This window comes from Salvelinus namaycush, chromosome 28 (assembly GCF_016432855.1).
Source record: "Salvelinus namaycush isolate Seneca chromosome 28, SaNama_1.0, whole genome shotgun sequence".
Classification (NCBI taxonomy): Eukaryota; Metazoa; Chordata; class Actinopteri; order Salmoniformes; family Salmonidae; genus Salvelinus; species Salvelinus namaycush.
In genome coordinates, this window is record NC_052334.1 from 30,068,913 (window position 1) to 30,093,438 (window position 24,526).

Consider the following 24,526-nt stretch of genomic DNA (forward strand, 5'->3'; position numbering starts at 1 on the left):
TATGTTATGTATCAATCAAACCTAATGAAATGTAATATATTTTTCACCACCGTTCTCTTTGGATTGTAGCTCAAAATATTGCTGGAGTTATGAAACCCTATGATGAAATTCAAAATTATTGAATGATCAAATCAAATGTTATTGGTCACATACACATATTCAGCAGATGTTATTGCAGATGTAGCGAAATGTTTGTAGGCCAAGGTCTGTTCATCAACACACAGTAGGCCTACCGCTTAGTAGCCTAGAATACTGCCATAATAAATCAGTCCCCCAACAGCAAATAACAAAACAGAATGAGCAAATTAAGAGATTTATTCAATTTCTGATCAAAAGTACACTGCAATTTTGTTCATTACCCACAAATATATTTCTAATGTCTTTCATTAAAAATAAGGCTTCAATTCTGAATATATTTGGTACCCATTTGTACCCAAAATAACACTGTGCCTGTAAAGAAATATGAAGATATTTGAACATTTTCTGAAGTTGTGTTGTAAAGGCAGGCCTTTTTATAAACATTGTGGATTTTCTGTTTCTTCTGCATCCATTATGCTTGATAGGTTCCCCTATATCTCTCACTGCTGCTGTGTCATTTCACTATGCCCTCTATACTACCCTAATGCAGCAGGCCAAGAGGGAAATGAAAGCCAACCCCTTGAGATACTGTAAACTGATGGTAGGGGTACTCTACCTACATGTACATATTACCTCAATTACCTTGACTAACTGGTGCCCCCACACATTGACTCTGTACCGGTACCCCCTGTATATAGGCTCGCTATTGTTATTTTACTGCTGCTGTTTAATTATTTTTTTCTTTTATTTTACTTTTGTTTACTTTTTTTTTTTTTTACTTAAAACTTATTTTTCTTAAAACTGCATTGTTGGTTAAGGGCTTGTAAGTAAGCATTTCACTGTAAGGTTGTTGTATTCGGCGCATGTGACAAATATAATTTGATTTGACTTAACTATATGTAAAATTATTTGCCTGAAGCCTATTTCCCCCAGAGGTTTGAGGCTTATGTTAAACCTGCTATGGTACTTAAATGATCTCTATCACAATTAAAACAACATAAACTGAAGAAAGTCACAACAGAAGAGAATGATTGACAGTATGATTCCCTGAAATGAGTAAGGCTGCTATTATGAGAGCGTGTGCTTGTTGCCTACCGTGTGTGTGTGTGTGTGTGTGTGTGTGTGTGTGTGTGTGTGTGTGTGTGTGTGTGTGTGTGTGTGTGTGTGTGTGTGTGTGTGTGTGTGTGTGTGTGTGTGTGGTTTCAGTGTCCACTGTCGTGACAAGTTGAGTGGTTCTGGCTGAAGACTCCTGGTTTGAAAATAGTCCCTGGTTTATTTGTAGAATATTCCTGACATACAAAAGGTTCCTGGTTTGGAAATGATGGTTAAAGAGGGTCTGTTGTGATAGGCAGACCCAGAATGGAGTGGATTTAAGGGAATAGTGATTGGCAGGTCAGTGTCTGTGAGTGGGGCCCGCTAGCTGACTGGCAGTCCGGCGTTGGTCTTCTTGTCACGGATGGAGCTTAGCATGTCTGAGACGAGCTCCTCAAGCCCATAAGTCGACTTCCAGCCCCAGTCTCTCTGTGCATTGGAGTCATCAAACCTCACTGGCCAGCTGTCCGCTACACACCAGGGAACAATCATGGCCAAGAGTTATTTTACACATCACAACTTTCATAAGACCCAATAATGACATGATTCATGACTGGGGACCGTGTGAAGCAAACCCAGAGCAAATAAAATAACATTTGATTTGATTCGATTTGAAATAGCAATGCTGTAGGAGGTCAAGGATGAGAGAAAGGCTGACATGTAAGGCGTACAATATTTAATACTACTACAAAAATACAATGTATATCTACTCTAGCCTATACACCATGAAGGAGAAAACGTTCCATATACTTCTGTTATGGCTTAATTCAAATCACACATCTTGAGGTTCAATAACAATTAAAAACACTCCACAGACAGTCAGACACACACCAATAAGGTGAACAATGAACATACCAATGGTCTGGCGGACAGAGTCAGGGTTATAGGTGACCTTGAGGTGGGGCAGGTGCTTGCGGATTTCCGTGGCAACTTCCTCAGGGGTGAAGCTCATGGCAGCGATGTTGTACGTGCGCAGTGACAGTTGGAATTCCGGGGCCTGCATGAACTCCACAGTCGCACGGTGGCAGTCACCAATGTGCATCATGGGCAGACGTGTGTCAGCGCGTAAATAGCACTCGTGGTGACCTGTGCTGAGTGCATCGTGAAAAATCTGGACAGCATAGTCTATGGGAAAGGAGAGCAAAAAAGTACACAGAATGTATTGGAATATATCCCTATGGCATTAATACTTTAATAAATGATTATATGATAAATATGGGTTACCTGTTGTTCCTCCCCCAAGCTGTGTGTTAGCTGAAATGATGCCAGGATAGCGTAGGCAGCGGAAGTCCAGTCCATACTTGTGATGAAGATACTAACAGAGAGAGATTTAACACAATCAAAGCAAATAACCAGCAAAAGCATATTTCACTTAATCTGCACTATGTTAATTAATTGACTTACTTTCTCTGAAAAATATACATGTGAAAACTCTCTTGCTTTAAGAGAGGACCGGCAGGTTGTGTGCTCTTGCTTTAAGAGAGGACCGGCAGGTTGTGTGCTCTTGCTTTAAGAGAGGACCGGCAGGTTGTGTGCTCTTGCTTTAAGAGAGGACCGGCAGGTTGTGTGCTCTTGCTTTAAGAGAGGACCGGCAGGTTGTGTGCTCTTGCTTTAAGAGAGGACCGGCAGGTTGTGTGTATGCAAGAGTGTGCATTTGACAGCAATGTGGTCGCATTATGACTGCATCTATGACTGTTTGTGTGTTGATGTGTGTATATTTGTGTGTGTGAACATAACAGGTCACACCTCCCCCATCAGTTCGCCGTGCACTTTGGAAACCCCATAAATGGTGTGAGGCCTCTGGACACACAGGTCAGGTGCGGGGTCACGGGGAGAAGAAGGGCCAAAAGCTCCGATGGTGCTAGGGACAAAGAGACGTAAGCAGCTCTCCAGAGCCAGGTCCAGCACATTATGAAGGCCTAGAAAGAACAGCAAGGAGTGAAGCTTTAGACAAAAACATACAAACCTTGCAAAAACGGATACTGTGATACTGCCCTGGATACTGCGGTAGCGTGTGTGTGTGAATTTGGAGCTGACCTGTGATATTAATCTTGCGTGCCAGGGCCACATTGGCCTCTCCCACAGCACTGAGTAGAGCGCTGTAATGCACCAGCCAGGTGATGCGGTTATTCACCACCAACTCTCTGAGGTTCTTATAGTCCAACACGTCAGCATACACAAACGGGCCTGAGGGAGAGGAGAAGAGATTGACAAACTACGGATTTCCCCTTCAAGGCAGGGGACATGTTATTTTCTCCAGAAAAGAAGAGGATTTGAGAAGCGCAGTATGGAGATGTGCATGGACATTGAGATCAATAGAGAATTGTTGATCGGTCCAACTAAGAAAACTTACCACTTCTGTACACTTCTGGTGGAGCCTTTTTAATATCCGATAGGATAACGTTTTCTGTTCCGTACTGTTTCCTACACATTGATATTCAATTAAAATATGACATTTCAGTTAATTCCTGGAATTTACGGAATTTAATTGGATAGGAGCCCAACCCCAGAAGGTAAACTAGATGTTAAGTGAGAATTCTACAATCTGTGGAATATTCAGGCTATCAACATCGAAGAAATCAGCATTGAAGAAAAGATTGCTCTTTAGTTTTTTCTTACCTCAGGATTTCTGCAAGCCCCACACCTAACTGGCCAAGGCCGCCTTAACCATGAAGAGAAAAATAATGGATAATACAATGCAGAATTCATAAGCATTCATGAAACAACACCATCTCAATTGTCCATTTGTATTTGCTAAAAGGTCTCAGAGAATATATGGTGAAAATGTGTTTCTTATGTACAATTTCAGAAAAAAGTAGGGCTGGATGTTTTGTCATATTCCGCTTCAACCAGGCTGCAACCTTTTTTGATTTCACCAAAGCTTTATGTACAGACAAAAACTGGCCTCAGTCTATTATTCTGCCCGTGGTCACTTGCTGGGGCCTTTTTGTCCCCAGTCTACTCACAGCCTATTGTACTAAGGAAAAGAGGATTGCCACTTACTGAACAGTGAAAACAACTCGAAATGACAAAAACTAGAATGACAGCATGCCTATGCTTGTATAATAAAAAAAAACAGATTTTACACAATTTCATAAACACATATACATCCTATATGGCCTATCTATAGACTATGGGCCATAAAGTGTTATTTGCTACTTGAGATAATAAAAAATAGTTAACCTGTGATGAGAATTCGTGGGTTCTCCGCAGTAGGTAGGTCAATTGAATCCTGACTGTTCCAGCGGCTGTTCTGTCGGGGCGACCCACTAAAGCCGCGGAATGACAAACTACGCGCCCGGCTGCGACAGCCATGGCACAACGATCCGAATAGAGCTGCCGCGGAGGGCATACAGAACCGCATACCCGGTAGCATGTGGAGCTGTTGCCCCTGTGGAAAAAGTTGGATCAAAGACAATAGGCTATGTTATCTATTTCATCCGGCAAATCAATCTCACTTAGTAGGAATGACACCATTTAGGCCATAGCCACGGTTCATTCTATGGATTAATTCAAAAATTACAATTTGAACAGTGCAATGGAAAAATCAAATCAAATTTTATTGGTCGAATACACATATGTAACGTTAGCAGATGTTATTGCGGCTGTAGCAAAATGCTTGTGTTCCTTGCTCCAACAGTGCAGTAATATCTAACAATACACAACAATACACACGAATCTAAAAGTAAAATAATGGAATTAAGAAATATTGAAATATTAGGACGAGCAATGCAGGAGTCCAGAGTGTGTGTGTATATATATATATATATATATATATATATATATATATATATATATATATATATATATATCAGATCAACCTGTATTTGTCACATGCGCCAAGTACAACAAGTATAGACTTTACCGTGAATTGCTTACTTACAAGCCCTTAACCCAACAGTGCAGTTTAAGAAGAGTTAAGAAAATATTTACCAAGTAGACAAATAAAAAGTAATAATAAAAAGCAACACAATAAGAATAACAATAACGAGGCTATATACATGGGGAACCGGTACCGAGTCAGTGTGCAGGGGTACATATTAGTTGAGGTAATTTGTACATGTAGGTGGGGGTGAACTGACTATGCAGATATAATATACAGCGAGTAGCATATATGTATATATATATATATGTATATATGTGTGTGTGTCTGTGTTTGTGTGTGATGGGCTGTATAGACATTATGGACCTAGTGTGGATAGAATATGTAGTATATCTGAAGAATACGTGGATAGAATAGTAAATGTACAGCAATAGTTGAATAGGATGGCCTTGACTAGAATAAAGTATATACATTTGAAATGGGTTAAACAGTATGTCAACATTATTAAAGTGACGAGTTTTCTATGTCTATGTACATATGGTAGCAGCCTCGAAGGTGCAGGGGTGAGTAACCGGGTGGTACCCTGCTTGTAACAGCGACTAAGTTCAGGGCAGGGTACTGGATGGAGGCCAGCTAGTGGTCTATTTAACAGTCGGCCTTGAGATAGAAGCTGTTTTTCAGTTACACATCCGTACAACAATGAAGAGGTTAGTTGACCGTGATAGGCTATAGGTTAGTTATGTAACATTGTTGTTTAGCCCATTTTAAAACATAAACTTTATACAATTCATATTGACTGAAACACCACGCGTTATCTTTCAGAAGTAGAATGGATACAAAACAACATGTTACCTGTGTGCTGACAAAAACCTGCAATAAGTCTCTGTTCGTGCCAACCACCTGTTGCCCAAACTGAAGACTTTACAGATCGCACAATCGCATTTCACGCTATGTTACAAAACGAATTTATGAAAATTGCGCTGGTAAAACGGTTTTCATGGTAGTTAACTCTTAGAATTAAAAGATTACCCTCCGATTGGTCACAGATTAAGCGCACCAAGCATCCATTGGGTAAAGCTAGATAAACGGCTGATGAAAGTCATGCTGGGATATGTGGTTTTCCTTGTTGTGATGTAAGAGCGCAAGAGGGCGTGACTCAATTGTAAAGGACTACAATATCCAGCCTGCAAGGCAATACATGTGGGCAAACATGCTGACTAGCTGCTCACAGTGGATTTGTATTGTGTAGAAATGTTTAGCTGAGTTTGGCTTGAGCAGGACTGGAGCGTAGAGGCTTACTTCAGAGTCAGAGAAGGGATCAAAATATATTTGACAAGTGACAACAAGCATTATGCTACTTACTACAGTTTGGTGTAATATATGTCACCTCAGGTGTAGCGTGTGGTGTATAAGTCAAAGGCTGGGAAGAGGACTTCTGATTCCTGTCTTTAAAACCCAACAGAAACACACATCAACCAAATCAGAATAAAGAAAAATGTATTAACAAAAACAATAAGATACACGACCGGTCAAAAGTTTTAGAAAACCTACTCATTATTTTTACTATTTTCTACATTGTAGAATAATAGTGAAGACATCAACACTATGAAATAACACATATGGAATCATGTAGTAACCAAAAAAGTGTTAAACAAATCAAAAGATATTTTATATTTGAGATTCTTCAAATAGCCATCCTTTGCCTTGATGACAGCTTTGCACACTCTTGGCATTCTCTCAACCAGCTTCATGAGGTAGTCGCCTGGAATGCATTTCAATTAACAGGTGTGCCTTCTTAAAAGTTAATTTGTGGAATTTCTTTCCTTCTTAATGCGTTTGAGCCAATCAGTTGTGTTGTGACAAGGTAGGGGGGTTGTGCAGAAGATAGCCCTATTTGGTAAAAGTCCATATTATGGCAAGAACAGCTCAAATAAGCAAAGAGAAATGACAGTCCATCATTACTTTGAGACATGAAGGTCAGTCTATACAGAACATTTCAAGAACTTTGATAGTTTCTTCAAGTGCAGTCGCTAAAACCATCAAGCGCAATGATGAAACTGGCTCTCATGAGGACCGCCACAGGAATGGCAGACCCAGAGTTACCTCTGCTGCAGAGGATAAGTTCATTACAGTTACCAGCCTCAGAATTTGCAGCCCAAATAAATGCTTCACAGAGTTCAAGTAACAGACACATCTCAACATCAACTGTTCAGAGGAGACTGTGTGAATCAGGCTTTCATGGTCAAATTTGTCACGCCCTGGCTATAGAGAGGCTTTTTATTCTCTATTTTGTTTAGGCCAGGGTGTGACTAGGGTGGGCAGTCTATGTTCTTTTTTCTATGTTGTTGTGTTTCTATGTGTTTGGCCTGGTGTGGTTCCCAATCAGAGGCAGCTGTCTATCGTTGTCTCTGATTGGGAGCTATACTTAGGTAGCCTGTTCCAACCAGTGTTTGTGGGTAGTTGTTTTTTGTTTCGTATCTGTACCAAACAGAACTGTTTCGGTTATTCTTTTGTCATTTTCGTGTTTAGTGTTCGGTTATTTAATTAAATATGAACACGCAACACGCTGCACCTTGGTCCTCATCTTCTTCTCTTGAATGCCGTGACAGAATTGCTGCAAAGAAACCATTGCGATAACAACACCCACCCGTAGCACGCGCTCCAGCAGGTATATCTCACTGGTCATCCCCAAAGCCAACACCTCTTTGGCTGCCTTTCCTTCCAGTTCTCTGCTGCCAATGACTGGAAAGAATTGCAAAAATCGCTGAAGCTGGAGACTTATATATCCTTCAATAACTTTAAACATCAGCTATCCGAGCAGCTAACCGATCGCTGCAGCTTTACATAGCCCATCTGTAAATAGCCCACCCAATATACCTACCTCATCCCCATATTGTTTTTATTTAATTTTCTGCTCTTTTGCACACCAGTATTTCTACTTGCACATCACCATCTGCTGATCTATCACTCCAGTGTTAATTTTCTAAATTGTAATAACTTCGCTACTATGGCCTATTTATTGCCTTACCTCCTCACGCCATTTGCACATACTGTATATAGACTTTCTTTTTTTCCTAATGTGTTATTGACTGTACGCTTGTGTAACTCTGTGTTGTTGTTTGTGTCGCACTACTTTGCTTTATCTTGGCCAGGTTGCAGTTGTAAATGAGAACTTGTTCTCAACTGGCCTACCTGGTTAAATAAAGGTGAAATAAAAAACTAAAATACTAAAGGACATCATAAGAGGAAGAGACTTGCTTGGGCCAAGAAATACGAGCAATGGACATTAGACCGGTGGAAATTTGTAATTTGGTCTGGAGTCCAAATTGCAGATGTTTGGTTCCAACCGCCGTGTCTTTGTGAGACGCAGTGTGGGTGAACCGATGATCTCCGCATGTGTATTTCCCACCAAAAAGCATGGAGGAGGTGTTATGTTGTGGGGGTGCTTTGCTGGTGACATTGTCTGATTTATTTATGATTCAAGGCACACTTAACCAGCATGGCTACCACAACATTCTGCAGCGATACGCCATCCCATCTGGTTTGGGCTAAGTGGGACTATCATTTGTTTTTCAACAGGGCAAATGACCCAACACACCTCCAGGCTGTGTAAGGGATATTTTACCAAGAAGGAGAGTGATGGAGTCCTGCATCAGATGACCTGGCCTCCACAATCCCCCTACCTCAACCAAATTGAGATGGTTTGGGATGAGTTGTACCACAGAGTGAAGGAAAAGCAGCCAGCAAGTGCTCGGCATATGTGGGAACTCCTTCAAGACTGTTGGAAAAGCATTCCAGGTGAAGCTGGTTGAGAGAATGCCAAGAGTGTGCAAGCTGTCATCAAGGCAAAGAGTGGCTATTTGAAGAATCTCAAATATATTTTGATTTGTTTAGAACTTTTTTGGTTACTACATAATTCCATATGTGTTATTTCATAGTTTGATGTCTTCACTATTATTCTACAATGTAGAAAATAGTAAAAATAAATAAAAAAACCTTGAATGAGTAGGTGTGTCCACACATTTGACTGGTACTGTATGTGTTGTAGGTAGCCTGATACTGTAAGCAACATGAGTAGGTGTTCTAAAACTTTTGAACGGTAGTGTATATGTGTTTTGTCCTGGAATGCATCATAGTACTAGGCTAAGGTTAAAAGGACATCACATTAGTCCTGCAAGAAATAAGCTATGAAATCGTTTGAATTCATCTTGTGAAATGTGTGATAGTGAACAATAATACACATTACATTTTCTCTGATCTCTAAATTCTAGAAAACAAAATCTGGACTTGCAGTGAAAACAGTATAAAAAAGGTAGTTAGAGTAGATATGTGTCATCATGAGAGAAACATTTTTAACAATGAGGAACTTTCACAGTATGCGATGCAATTTGATGTCCATAGGAGCAGAAATGTCTTGCAATAAAAGTAGATTTGTTCTCTCCCTCAACAGTCAATCAACCAGGATGAGCCTCCAGTGTCTCTGTGTGTCACTGTATTGTTGTCCTCTCTTCATCAATGTTTTCAACTTTCCTCACGGCACTCAATGACAAGGTTTCGTATCTCCCCCGATGTTCCCTCAGGTGAAGAGCATGTTGGGTCCACCTCAGGAGCAGACCTTAGACACATCCAGAAAGAGACATGTTCTTCGGGAATAATAAAATATTTTTTGGTGCGTATTACTCATCGATTAACTGTTTTAGTAAATACTCTTCATGTAATAGCTATTTCGATTCACCCATCCAACATTCAGCGTATGTCAGAGGGCTGCTGAAGGGGAGAGCAGCCCCAGATCTGCCTGTATTACTGTAACTCACCTCTCCAGAGCTACAGGGACTGTGGCTGGACGGAGGGCCAGATGACCAGCTCAGTGGGCTCATACTGGGGGTTAGAGTAACGCTCCCTCTCACAGGGCCTCAGGAGGGACTGGAACAGACAGTGGGTTCTCTCCTTCGCCCCTGCAGCACACCTAACAATAGACATGAAGAGCAAGTGGAAAGGTACAGACAGATGCAGATTTAGTGTGGATACACTATATGCAAGAACTGTGGATATAAGGAGTCTGGACAACGGATGAATCCAGGTGTCACACGTCTCAACTCTCCTGGTCGCTGTTGCAGAGGAAGGTGCCATAGTCTGAAGCGTAGACCTCATTGGCCAGCCGCAGCAGCAGAGGCTCAGAGAAGCCCGCGGCCAGGGGGAACTGCCGGGCCAGCTGACACACACAGTCCAGCAGCATCATCAACACTGGATGTTGCTGATTGTCCCATGTGCTCCATCACTTGATCTAAAGAAATTATGAATTACCAGACACTGACGATGATTTACGGATGATGAGAAGCACATTTCTTTATTGATAATAATGTGCGGTAGAGATGTCCTCTTGATTGTTGCTGATCACCTGCAAACGAGAGCAGACATGAGAGTTTATGGTCGAACGCTGTCAATAGGTTTGTGCGCTCAAAACCCATTGTTGTGCGTTGACCAGTATGTAACTCTATGTTCATGTATTTATGATCAAGAAGTACAACTGATGTATTCATGTTTGACTATTAAATCATGAGGGTTAAGCTTAAGAAATGTAGCTGCTTACCTTGTTTTCCTCATTAATTGAAGAGGGTTATCTGTTAATTTCCTGGTCTGAGAATTGACGGGCAAATGGGGCGTGTTTGAGCGCATAGTTTCTTACTAGTATTGCCGTAGTAGCTTATCCCATGGGGACGTACAGTACATGTTTATATCCCTGGTTCTATTTATGCTTAAAGCATTGTGTAGAATCTTTATTGAAGTGTGTGCACTATGGAAATACATGTATGTTTATAATATGAACAGGTGTCTATTGTAATGGTTGCCCTTGATTCTGAGTATGCATCCTGGTAATCTGTCTGGACCTGCGGCCTTGCGAATGTTAACCTGTTTAAAGGTCTTACTCACATCGGCTATAGAGAGCGTGATCACAAAGTCGTTTGTAACAGCTGGTGCTCTCATGCATGGTTCAGTGTTGTTTGCCTCGAAGTGAGCATATTTGGTATTTAGCTCGTCTGGTAGGCTCGCGTCACTGGGCAGCTCGCGACTTCCATTTGTAATCTGTGATATACTGAACAAAAATCTAAACGCAACATGCAACAATTTCAAAGAGTAAATTGAAATAAATTCATTAGGGCCTAATCTATGGATTTCACATTGCTGGGCAAGGGCGCAGCCATGGGTGGGCCTGGGAGGGCATAGGCCTACCCACTTGGGATCCATGCCCACCCACTGGGGAGCCAGGCTCAGCCAATCAGAATGAGTTTTCCCTCACAAAAGGGCTTTATTACAGACATAAATACTCCTCAGTTTCATCAGCTGTCCGGGTGGCTGGTCTCAGATGATCCCACAGGTGAAGAAGCTGGATGTGGAGGTCCTGGGCTGGCGTGGTTACACATGGTCTGTGGTTTTTAGGCCAGTTGGACCTACTGTCAAATTCTAAAACGAAGTTGGAGGAGGCTTATGGTAGATAAATTAACATTAAATTCTCTGGCAACAGTTCTGGTGGACATTCCTGCTGTCAGCATACCAATTGCACGCTCCCTCAAAACTTGAGACATCTGTGGCATTGTGTTGTGTGACAAAACTGCACATTTTAGTGGCCTTTTATTGTCTCCAGCACAAGGTGCACCTGTGTAATGACCATGCTGTTTAATCACCTTCTTGATGTGCCACACCTGTCAGGTGGATGGATTATCTTGGCAAAAGAGAAATGCTCACTAACAGGAATGTAAACAAATTGTGGCATTTTTTTTGTTGAGAAATAAGCTTTTTGTGCATAGGGAACATTTATGGGATCTTTAATTTCAGCTCATGAAATATGGCTCATGAAACACTTTCTAATTTTGTTCAGTATAGTTTTCAAGCCCTGCCACGTCTGATGAGTGTCAGAGCCGGTGTAGTAGGATTCGATCTTAGTTGTGTATTGACGCTCTGCCTGTTTGATCGCTGGGGCTGAGCTCCCTGCCATACATGACCTCTATAACAGGCGGTGTCAGAGGAAGGCCCGAAAAATTGTCAAAGACTCCAGCCACCAAGTCATAGACTGTTCTCTCTGCTACCACACGGAAAGCGGTACCAATGCATCAAGTCTGCCCCCAATCCATAAGACTGCTAAATAGTTTGGTTGAATAGTTAACCAAACAGCAACTTGGAATATCTGCATTAACCATATTTGCAGTAACTTGGACTCATCACTTACGCTGCTGTTACTGTTAACTATCTGTCACTTTACCCCTACCTATATGTACATATCTAGCGTAATTACCTCGTACCTCTGCACATATACTCGGTACTGGTACCCCTTGGGTTTGTGTATTTACAGTATTATTGCTTTTATTTTTCTGTTTTACTTTTCTATTATTTCTGCATTGTTGGGAAGGGCCCGTAAGAAAGCATTTCACTGTTAACCAACACCTGTTGTTCACAAAGCATGTAACGAATACAATTTGATTTGATTGTTAATTAATCATTGTGTGAAACGTATTCCCATTGGCGGATACATTGTGGGTATCCTTATAAGAACCCTGCTATTTCATTGTTTGAGAGAGGCAGGGAACAGGTCAGCATGCTGCCAGTTTTAAAGCTATACTTGAGACACCTGGGTTTTTCTTTGATAGAGTTCCACATATTTTGATTCAGATTGTCTTTGATCATCAACCACTGTTATTTTCTTTTGTAAATACAGTTTTCGCCAGTCTATTTTCTCCATCTACAAATAAAAATGTTCACTCTGGAAAAGAGAAGTCAATATCTGCTGTTGCCTCCTCACTGTTATTGTAACGATTCTCTAGCTCTTCCTCCTCCTCGGACGAGGAGAGGCGAGACGGATCAGATGACCAATATGCAGCGTGGTAGTTTGACATAATGACTTTATTAAACAAGACGAAAACGAACTATACTTGAATAACTAACAAAATAACAAACGACGTAGACAGACCTGGACATGCGAACTTACATACAACGAAGAACTCACGAACAGGAAAATGACTACACAAAAGAACGAACGTACAAACAAACCGAGACAGTCCCGTGTGGCGCGACAAACACAGACACAGGAGACAACCACCCACAACAATCAATGTGAAAACACCTACCTTAATATGGCTCTCAATCAGAGGAAATGAAAACCACCTGCCTCTAATTGAGAACCATATCAGGTCACCCTTTAACAAACATAGAAACACATAACATAGACTACCCACCCAAACTCACGCCCTGACCGTCAAACACATACAAAATAACAGAAAACCGGTCAGGAACGTGACATAACCCCCCCCTCAAGGTGCGTACTCCGAACGCACCACCAAAAGTCTAGGGGAGGGTCTGGGTGGGCGTCTGACCACGGTGGTGGCTCAGGCTCTGGGCGAGGTCCCCACCCCACCATAGTCAATCCCAGCTTACGTCTCCCCCTTAGAATGACCACCCTCATATTACACCCACTTAATTTAAATGGTAACCTTAAGATAAGGGGCAGCACCGGGACAAGGGGCAGCACCGGGATAAGGTAGCTCAGGACAGAGAGATAGCTCAGGACAGAGAGGTAGGTCAGGATAGAGAGGTAGCTCAGGATAGAGGGGCAACTCCGGACTGAAGGGCAGCTCCGGACAGAGAGACAGCTCTGGACTGAGGGGCAGTTCTGGATAAATGGCAGCTCTGGGCTGAGGGGCAGCTCATGACTGGCTGACGGCTCTGGACGCTCATGGCTAGCTGACGGCTCTGGACGCTCATGGCTAGCTGACGGCTCTGGACGCTCATGGCTGGCTGACGGCTCTGGACGCTCATGGCTGGCTGACGGCTCTGGACGCTCATGGCTGGCTGACGGCTCTGGACGCTCATGGCTGGCTGACGGCTCTGGACGCTCATGGCTGGCTGACGGCTCTGGACGCTCATGGCTCGCTGACGGCTCTGGACGCTCATGGCTGGCTGACGGCTCTGGACGCTCATGGCTGGCTGACGGCTCTGGACGCTCATGGCTGGCTGACGGCTCTGGACGCTCATGGCTGGCTGACGGCTCTGGCCGCTCATGGCTCGCTGACGGCTCTGGCAGATCCTGTCTGGTTGGCGGCTCTGGCAGATCCTGTCTGGTTGGCGGCTCTGGCAGATCCTGTCTGGTTGGCGGCTCTGGCAGATCCTGTCTGGTTGGCGGCTCTGGCAGATCCTGACTGACGAATGGCTCTAGCGGCTCCTGACTGACTAACGGCTCTGACGGCTCGGGACAGACGGGCGGCTCTAATGGCTCGGGACAGACGGATGGCTCAGACGGCACTGGGCAGACGGATGGCTCAGATGGCGCTGGGGAGACGGGTGGCTCAGATGGCGCTGGGGAGACGGATGGCTCAGATGGCGCTGGGGAGACGGATGGCTCAGATGGCGCTGGGGAGACGGATGGCTCAGATGGCGCTGGGCAGACGGATGGCTCAGATGGCGCTGGGCAGACGGATGGCTCAGATGGCGCTGGGCAGACGGATGGCTCTGGCCGGATGAGGCGCACTGTAGGCCTGGTGCGTGGTGCCGGAACTGGAGGCACCGGGCTAAGGACACGCACCTTCAGGCTAGTGCGGGGAGCAGGGACAGGGCACACTGGACTCTCAAAACGCACTATGGACCTGGTGCGTGGTACCGGCACTGGTGGCACCGGGCTGAGGGCACGCACATCAGGACGAGTACGGGGAGAAGGAACAGTGTGTACAGGGCTCTGGAGACGCACAGGTGGCTTAGTGCGTGGTGCCAGAACTGGAGGCACTGGGCTGGAGACACGCACCATAGGGAGAGTGCGTGGAGGAGGAACAGGGCTCTGGAGACGCACTGGAAACCTGGTGCGTGGTGTAGGCACTGGTGGTACTGGCCTGGAGCGGGGAGGTGGCGCCGGAAATACCGGACCGTGCAGGCGTACTGGCTCCCTTGAGCACTGAGCCTGCCCAACCTTACCTGGTTGTATGCTCCCCGTCGCCCGACCAGTGCGGGGAGGTGGAATAACCCGCACCGGGCTATGTAGGCGAACCGGGGACACCATGCGTAAGGCTGGTGCCATGTAAGCCGGCCCGAGGAGACGTACTGGTGGCCAGATATGTAGGGCCGGCTTCATGACATCCGGCTCAATACTCAATCTGGCCCGGCCGATACGAGGAGCTGGTATGTACCGCACCGGGCTGTGCACACGTACAGGAGACACCATGCGCTCTACTGCGTAACATGGTGTCTGCCCGTACTCTCGCTCTCCACGGTAAGTACAGGGAGTGGGCGCAGGTCTCCTACCTGACTTCGCCACTCTTCCTTCTAGCCCCCCCCCAAGAAATTTTTGGGGTTTACTCACAGGCTTCCAGCCACGTCTCCTTGCTGCCTCCTCAAACCACCGCTCCTGGGCTTTAGCTGCCTCCCTCTCTTCCCGAGAGCGGCGATTCTCTCCTGCCTTAGCCCAGGGTCCTTCTCCATTCAATATCTCCTCCCATGTCCACGAATCCTGGTTTCGCTGTAGCGCTCTCCCACGCCGCTTGGTCTTTGGTTGGTGGGTGGTTCTGTAACGATTCTCTAGCTCTTCCTCCTCCTCGGACGAGGAGAGGCGAGACGGATCAGATGACCAATATGCAGCGTGGTAGTTTGACATAATGACTTTATTAAACAAGACGAAAACGAACTATACTTGAATAACTAACAAAATAACAAACGACGTAGACAGACCTGGACATGCGAACTTACATACAACGAAGAACTCACGAACAGGAAAATGACTACACAAAAGAACGAACGTACAAACAAACCGAGACAGTCCCGTGTGGCGCGACAAACACAGACACAGGAGACAACCACCCACAACAATCAATGTGAAAACACCTACCTTAATATGGCTCTCAATCAGAGGAAATGAAAACCACCTGCCTCTAATTGAGAACCATATCAGGTCACCCTTTAACAAACATAGAAACACATAACATAGACTACCCACCCAAACTCACGCCCTGACCGTCAAACACATACAAAATAACAGAAAACCGGTCAGGAACGTGACAGTTATAATCCAACCGCATGGCCAACCTTACACACACACACACAGGAAGCCGGCCAGTGTGTGTGTATTTGGGTCCAGGATGAGTTGGGCCAAAGAGCTCACCAGAAGGGTGGTGTCTGTGCCCTCTGAACCATGGACTAGAACAGTGTGGCCATTCCTGGACACACACAGAGCACCATAGAGGGTTACATAACATACACTGAACAAAAATATAAACGCAACAATTTCAAATATTTTACTGAGTAGACAGTTCATATAAGGAAATCAGTCAATTGAAATAAATTAATCAGGCCCTAATCTATGGATTTCACATGACTGGGAATACAGAAAACCAGTCAGTATGTGGTGTGACCACCATTTGCTTAATGCAGTGTGACACATCTCCTTCTCATAGAGTTGATCAGGCTGTTGATTGTAGCCTGTGGAATGTTGTCCCACTCCTCTTCAATGGCTGTGGGAAGTTGCTGGATATTGGCGGGAACTGGAACGCGCTTTTCGTACACGTCGTTTTCAGAGGATCCCAAACATGCTCAATGGGTGATTATGCAGGCCATGGAAGAACTGGGAGTTCTCCAGCTTGCTCAGTAAGCAGTCCACACTGTGGGAGGGATCCCCACAGGCCTCCACCAGCTTTATCAGACTCTCCTGGAGCACCTTTCTCCTGGGGATACACTCATACAACTATTCAGTCAATAGGCATAGAGCTATTCAGCCAAACAAATGTGGCATTGTTTGGCATGACAAAAAAAGGGGTTGGCTGAAGCAGAAACAGCCTGGCAACTACGTTAGACATACGTAGCCACAAACACATGAAAGAACTCACACACAACAGGCAAACACACAGACACCTTTCCAGTTGGCAGTGCAGTCTCTTCCAACAGCTGTAGCTAGATCTGGACTCGAACCTGCACTCTGTCATCCTGGTCTGCTGAGCATATTGCTTGGAACGGGTGTCAACGATGTAACCCAGCCCAGAAATGTCAATTACCGACTGGAGGAGGAGCGCATCCTCCCTACAGCGCTTCCTATTGGCTCCCGTCAGGGTCCGGCTGCTGCACATGATGACCTGGGAAACACAATTTTGCTATTTGATACTGTAGATGCCATCTAAAGACAAAAGTGCATCATGACAACATTAATGGCATTGTAGTGACATGAACGTATCTGTGTGACTGCAACTCCATTTGTGTGCGTGTGTGGGCTCCCGAGTGGCGCAGCGGTCTAAGGCACTACATCTCAGTGCTAGAGATGTCACTACAGACCCTGGTTCGATCCCGGGCTGTATCACAACCGGCCGTGATCGGGAGTTCCATGGAGCAGCGCACAATTGGCCCAGCGTCGTCTGGGTTAGGGGAGGGTTTGGCTGGCGTAGGTCGTCATTGTAAAGAAGAAGTTGTTCTTAACTGACTTGCGTAGTTAAATAAAGGTTAAGACACACAGAGTAGTCTCTGTTCACATGACTCAGTCTCTACCTGTCCTGCTGCAGGGGGAGATGAGAGTCGGAAGACACAACAACACAGATACATATTGTTCACTGTTAAACAATGAGGGTGATTTGTGGTTCTATATATACAACCTTTTGAGGGCCATATATGAAGCGAGCCATTGAACCCTTTTTGGTTTGAAATAATATGATTTCTTCTAACAGTGCCATTAGGTTGTCTTGACATAGCGATCCCCAGGTTATCATATGTTTTAGAACTACAGTAGCCTAAATGTACCATGTCAAGGGTTTCACAGGAAGCTGACTATATAGCTTAGCAGGGATTCATGTTGTTTCCCACATGTACTGTATACACTACACAGTCATAATGTAGTAAGTGAAACCACATGTACTAGGCTGCAGGGCTGGTATTGTGGTCTCAGCAGGATGAATTGATCTGAATCTTGACCCTTCCGTTGTGTCTGCCCAGTGACCCATAGGCATGTTGCTCCGTTCCCAACCCCCTCTGTGGACTTCCTGATCCCAGCGCTCTGTTTTCCTGTCACATGTGAAGACCTGGATTATAGTCTGTGATAATTGTCTCTGATTTTAGATTTAATGCAACAACGACAGGATATCTGTGTGTGTGTGTGTTTGTGTGTGTGTGTGTGTGTGTGTGTGTGTGTGTGTGTGTGTGTGTGTGTGTGTGTGTGTGTGTGTGTGTGTGTGTGTGTGTGTGTGTGTGTGTGTGTGTGTGTGGCACTTACTAGCTCCTCCATTTGAGCGTAGTTGTGTGCAGGCGATGAGAGACCCCACTGGTCCTGCAGACTGAGTTTAAGCGGTCTGTAGAAAAATTGATACATTTCGGACACACTTACCAGAGAAGAGAGAGACCACAGACAGCGAGAGCAAGAGAGAGAGGGGGGGAGCGAGCGAGAGCAGAGGGGGATATGTATGAATGACAAAAAGTCACTAACTAGCCAAAATAAAATGCTGGGTGTGTATGTAGAGCCTGTGTGTATTCTACCACCCTGCTACTGTACCTCAATGTCCAGCTAGAGAACACACAGTACCTTACACTTGATGGTGATTGTTCCAGAGGACCCGGATGGCGTTGATATGAAACACACACACCATTATAAGGGCCTGTCTCACCCTACACATTACACTCAACACTACCCCTCAGGGTTCTATGATCTGGGCGGAAAAAGAAAGTCTTGCCTCCCCCCAAAGAACTGCATGAAAAAGCAAAGCAGCTGGTGGGAGTGGAATTTCTCTAAGTGACAGTATGTGAGGCCCACATGTCCCCTCCATTACAACTCTGTCTGCAGTACACCTCCAAATGTACTGTCTGAACCAGATTCATCACTGCTGCAAATGAATGCTGAAAGTCCTCAATTCTTTGCAGTTCATGACAAAAAGCATGTGGAGGAAAACAATAAGAATCCTCTGTTCCTTTCGCACAGTGCTGCGGACATGGATAGCAGCATACTGCGAAACACAAAAAAACACATACAGACTCACACACAAGGTATCTCACAATTATGTCAATCCTTTGTCTCTGGCCTGTACTAGAGAAGAGGCTGGAATAGCCCAATAGGTTTTCCATAATGGGCAGGGAGGGAGAGAGAGTTAGGAGGGGGCTTTGGTTAGTGAGACATCCTTATCAACAGCAAACTTAATAATAATAAAAATAATAATAACAACAGTAATAATAATAATAATATATTCCGTTTAGCAGACGCTTTTATCCAAAGCGACTTACAGCCATGCATGCATACACAGAAACCCTGACCCAACATTCACTGAGTGATTGTAGGCAGGGCCAGATTACAGAACAGACAGGCAGGGCCAGATTACAGAACAGACAGGCAGGGCCAGATTACAGAACAGACAGGCAGGGCCAGATTACAGAACAGACAGGCAGGGCCAGATTACAGAACAGACAGGCAGGGCCAGATTACAGAACAGACAGGCAGGGCCAGATTACAGAACAGACAGGCAGGGCCAGATTACAGAACAGACAGGCAGGGCACGTGCCCTGGAGCCCCCAACCTCCAGGGGGCCGCCAACCCCCCCAATTTATTTATTTTTGATAAATGTGAAGAATTGCGGGAAATTAGATTGGAAACCGCAAAATGTTCTCTCAGCCTCATGGCAAAATGTGTAGAATTGCAGAAAATTTGCTTTAAAACTGCAACATTTTCTCTAAGCCTCATGAAAGAATGTGTAGAAATAGCATTATATAACTGCATATATTTCTCTCTGCACCATGGCAAAAACTGTTTTACAAAAAAAAAAATAACGATAATATTGTTTTCTTCTATTATTTGAATAGAATGGCCCCGGAGTCAGTGCCCCAGGGCCCCAAATGTGGTAATCCGGCCCTGTGTATAGGATGGGAAAATGTTAACATGTTAAACTTTATTAGTAACTATTAGTAGACCTATGCCCAATATGACAATTGGCTGTCAACACGTTGAAATATGGGGTTTAAGCAATATGGCAGCAGTTCTGTATTCTAGGCTATATGGTCCATCAATCCACCTTTGAATATTGGTAGGCTATACTCAGTGGTGTAAAGTACTTAAGTAAAAAGTACTACTTAAGTAGTTTTTTGGGGTATCTGTACTTCACTATTCATATTTTTGACAACTTTTACTGCGCTACATTCCAAAAGAAAACAAGGTACTTTTTACTCCATACATTTCCCCTGGAGACCCAGAACTACTCGTTGCATTTTGACAGGAAAATGGTCCAATTCAAGAGAACATTTATTTATTTTTCCTTTATTTAACTAGGCAAGTCAGTTAAGAACAAAATCTTATTTTCAATGACGGCCTAGGAACAGTGGGTTAACTGCCTTGTTCAGGGGCAGAACGATTTGTACCTTGTCAGCTCTGGGATTTGATCTTGCAACCTTTCGGTTACTAGTCCAACCATTAGGCTACGCTGCCGCCCCATCCCTGGTCATCCCTACTGCCTCTGATCTGGCGGACTCACTCAACACAAATGCTTTGTTTGTAAATTATGTCTGAGTGTTGGAGTGTGCCCCTGCCTATATAAAACAAATAAAAAATGTTGCCATCTGGTTTGCTTAATGTAAGGAATTTGAAATGGTTTATACTTTTACTTTTGATAATTATGTACATTTTAGCAATTCCATTTACTTTTGATACTTAAGTATATTTAAAACCAAATACTTTTAGACTTTTACTCAAGTAGTATTTTACTGGGTGACTTTCACTTTTACTTGAGTCATTTTCTATTAAGGTATCTTTACTTTTACTCAAGTATGACAAATGAGTACTTTTTCCACCACTGGCTATACTTTCATGAACAAGCAGGCACCTATTGGCCCCACCCCACTTACGCATAGCCATGGGAAGTAAGGGTTCGGAGGGTGCTGCAGCACCACCAGAAAATTCCAAATTAAAAACGAATATTAATTTGTAAAAGTGCACTTGGCCTGATCTGATCTGTCATTTCTGCACCACAGCAGCTGATCTGTCATTTCTGCACCACAGCAGCTGATCTGTCATTTCTGCACCACAGTAGCTGATCGGTCATTTCTGCACCACAGCAGCTGATCTGTCATTTCTGCACCACAGCAGCTGATCTGTCATTTCTGCACCACAGCAGCTGATCTGTCATTTCTGCACCACAGTAGCTGATCTGTCATTTCTGCACCACAGTAGCTGATCTGTCATTTCTGCACCACAGCAGCTGATCTGTCATTTCTGCACCACAGCAGCTGATCTGTCATTTCTGCACCACAGCAGCTGATCTGTCATTTCTGCACCACAGCAGCTGATCTGTCATTTCTGCACCACAGCAGCTGATCTGTCATTTCTGCACCACAGCAGCTGATCTGTCATTTCTGCACCACAGCAGCTGATCTGTCATTTCTGCACCACAGCAGCTGATCTGACATTTCTGCACCACAGCAGCTGATCTGTCATTTCTGCACCACAGCAGCTGATCTGTCATTTCTGCACCACAGCAGCTGATCTGTCATTTCTGCACCACAGTAGCTGATCTGTAATTTCTGCACCACAGTAGCTGATCTGTCATTTCTCACAGACACAGCACTAGGACCTGCTGAACCAGAACTTTTAGCAAGTAAGTCGGTTCATTTCACAAATTTAGCAGCTTCGGCCTCAAAAGCCCTTTTTTTAGTCTCTAACTTTTTCGCTACTATACCTTTCTGTTTTTCTGTTCTGACTTAGTGACTGACGGAGAGTCAGAGCGGGTCTCACTCTCTTTGATTATGTGTGCTTTACTTTGAATGTTAATTCGCGCCACCTCAGCTCAGCCAATCAGAAAACCGGGCCGACCCATCTTCGTAGGGGCCCAGCCTTTGCCCACTGGTCAGCCAAATGCTTAATATAGATTATTATGGAAATCTGAAGACACAACAACTAGGATAAGTTTCTAATATGACTAGGATTATGCCTTCTGGACAAAGACAGAAAGTTGATATGAAACCAATAGAACAGGAGAGAAATGACATGAGGAAGTCTTTAGGCCTATAAAGTAATTCCCTAAATGTTTTTAATAATGGATTTAATGGTGCTCTGTGGGATGTTTAAAGTTTATGATATTTTTTTATAACCCAACAACGATCTGTACTTCTCCACAACTTTGTCCTTAACCTGTTTGGATAGCTCCTTGGTCTTCATGGTGCCGCTTGCTTGGTGGTGCCCCTTGCTTAGTGGTGTTGCAGACTCTGGGGCCTTTCAGAACAAGTGTATATACAGTTGAAGTCGGAAGTTTACATACAATAAGGTTGGAGTCATTAAAACTTGTTTTTCAACCACTCCACACATTTCTTGTTAACAAACTATAGTTTTGGCAAGTCGGTTAGGACATCTACTTCTACTTCAACTGTATCTCCCAGGCATATTACATAATTTATGCAGCAGCATACAAGACATTTTTGTACTCACCTTGGTGTGCTCACTTGAATAGGAAGGTGGCGCAGCAGTCGTTCGTGGGCCAATTTTGTCATCAAAGTCAGGCATTATCTGGATTTATGGTGCTTTCAAGACAACTGCGAACTCTGAAAAAAACAAGGTTGAATCAAAGACGTCAGTGATCTTCAAGTTGTTGCTCTAGAAAGAGGCCAGAGTTCCCGACTTGCAATTCCCGAGTTGGATGACCGTTCAAAAAGTATTTTCCCAGTCTAAGCTCGTTTTTTTTTCAGAATTCCCAGTTGTCTTGAACACACTTGAAGTCAGATTTCCCAGTTCTGAGTTTCCAGTTGTTTTGAAAGCGGCAGAAGTCATGCTGGATTGACAGCTTGACCAATGTTGAATGTTTATCCTTTTAAGCTTGGAAAAGAAACCCTTAAACCCAGACTTGGGACCACACACCCACTCCACTGAATAGCAGGCTAGTGATTGCTTTGCAATGCTTGCAGTTAGCCACTGATTCCTTCCAAACCACTCATTGTTGAATTTGCGATTTCCAACTTGTTGTGTATGTAACGGATGTGAAATGGCTAGCTAGTTAGCGGTGGAGCGCGCTAATAGCCTTTCAATCGGTGACGTCACTTGCTCTGAGACCTTAAAATAGTGGTTCCCCTTGCTTTGCAAGGGCCGCGGCTTTTGTGGAGCGATGGGTAACGATGCTTCGTGGGTGACTGTTGTTGATGTGTGCAGAGGGTCCCTGGTTCGCGCCCGGGTATGGGCGAGGGGACGGACTAAAGTTAAACTGTTACATGTAATGTTTGTTTATGTCCAATGGCCGATGAGCAGCGATACATTTTATCTATAATTTCTCTTCATATGACAAGGAATGAAAAGGATTTGCCAGTAGATTGTTGACTTGATTCAAGATGATGACTGCTAGTTTGCTAGCTAAGATTTTGTAAGTATGATGTTGACATGATCAGTCCAATCAAAGCTACGGTAGATAAAATGTGATTTGACGTCATTTTATCTGTGGCCAATGACCTTGAGCCTTCTTAGATGGGCACTTCTTATGTAACTCTACGGCAGCACCCAAGGGTTTGAATTTTCAAGCTCTACTCTTATGCTTCAAACACACCGACAGCGTCATTGCATTTTGGTACACCCAGAATAACATTCATTTCCAATAAAACCCTGAGTTTGCCTTGCAGCATTGCGTTGCAGAGACAGTTGCAGTGCGTTCGGTGTGGTGCATAAGTTGGATTTATCAAACATATGCACTGTATATGTAGACGGCTTGACAGAAATGGTAGCAGAAGGTGAATGTTGAACTTTTGTTGCATACATATCCAGATGATGCTGCATACTATTTTGCGCAAGGACACTGTCAGCGTGTTCGAAGCGTTAGAGTTTGCGGTGACGTAGTGTTCCCATGAGTGACAGAACACTGAGCCAATCACAGCGCAACTAGAGAACATTACCAACCCCTATGCTACGTATTTTATGCTGGCTGTCCCACCACCACAGAAAACACTGAGCTAGACTGAAACACCAACTGACCACAACCACACAACATTTGACCACAACCACACAACTGCTGACCACATCTAGTGACCACAACCACAAAACTACTGACCACAACATCTGACCACACATCTAAATCACCATAACTACTGACCACCACAAATACTGACCACAACCACCTGGCCACAACTACTGACCACAACCTCACAACTATTGACCACACAACTACTGACCACAACCACACAACTGCTGACCACATTTAGTTACCATGACTACACAACTACTGACCACAACCACACAACTTCTGACCACAACCACAAACTATCGACTGCAACCACACAACTTTTGACCACAACCACACAACTGCTGAACATATTTGGGGACCACAACTACTGACCACAACCACACAACTTCTGACCACAACCACACAACTGCTGACCACATTTAGTTACCATGACTACACAACTACTGACCACAACCACACAACTTCTGACCACAACCACAAACTACCGACTACAACCACACAACTTTTGACCACACAACTTCTGACCACAACCACCCAACTGCTGAACACATTTGGGGACCACAACTACTGACCACAACCACACAACTTCTGACCACACAACTAATGACCACAACTA

The 24,526-nt window shown here is 44.2% G+C and overlaps 1 protein-coding gene and 1 pseudogene across 1 annotated transcript; both read right to left on the reverse strand.

Annotated features, from left to right (window-relative positions):
* Positions 1-1,494: 1,494 nt before the first annotated feature.
* LOC120023318 (L-threonine 3-dehydrogenase, mitochondrial-like) lies at positions 1,495-4,534 on the reverse strand. Its single transcript, XM_038967337.1, has 8 exons — positions 4,354-4,534; positions 3,790-3,832; positions 3,524-3,594; positions 3,208-3,357; positions 2,917-3,089; positions 2,395-2,485; positions 2,026-2,295; positions 1,495-1,640 (listed from the first exon to the last, which is right to left on the reverse strand). Exons 1-8 carry the CDS (start codon positions 4,532-4,534, stop codon positions 1,495-1,497), a joined length of 1,125 nt encoding a protein of 374 aa, XP_038823265.1.
* A 5,035-nt stretch (positions 4,535-9,569) lies between these two features.
* On the reverse strand, positions 9,570-18,560 carry LOC120023319 (annotated as a pseudogene).
* Positions 18,561-24,526: the final 5,966 nt, after the last annotated feature.

Excerpts from the sequence above, each read along its gene's own strand:
- LOC120023318 (XM_038967337.1), bottom strand. The coding sequence starts at position 4,534 with ATGCGGTTCTGTATGCCCTCCGCGGCAGCTCTATTCGGATCGTTGTGC. Across the intron at positions 3,833-4,353 it reads CCCACGAATTCTCATCACAG|GCGGCCTTGGCCAGTTAGGT; the intron begins GTTAACTATTTT and ends TTCATGGTTAAG. Across the intron at positions 3,595-3,789 it reads GGGCTTGCAGAAATCCTGAG|GAAACAGTACGGAACAGAAA; the intron begins GTAAGAAAAAAC and ends ATCAATGTGTAG.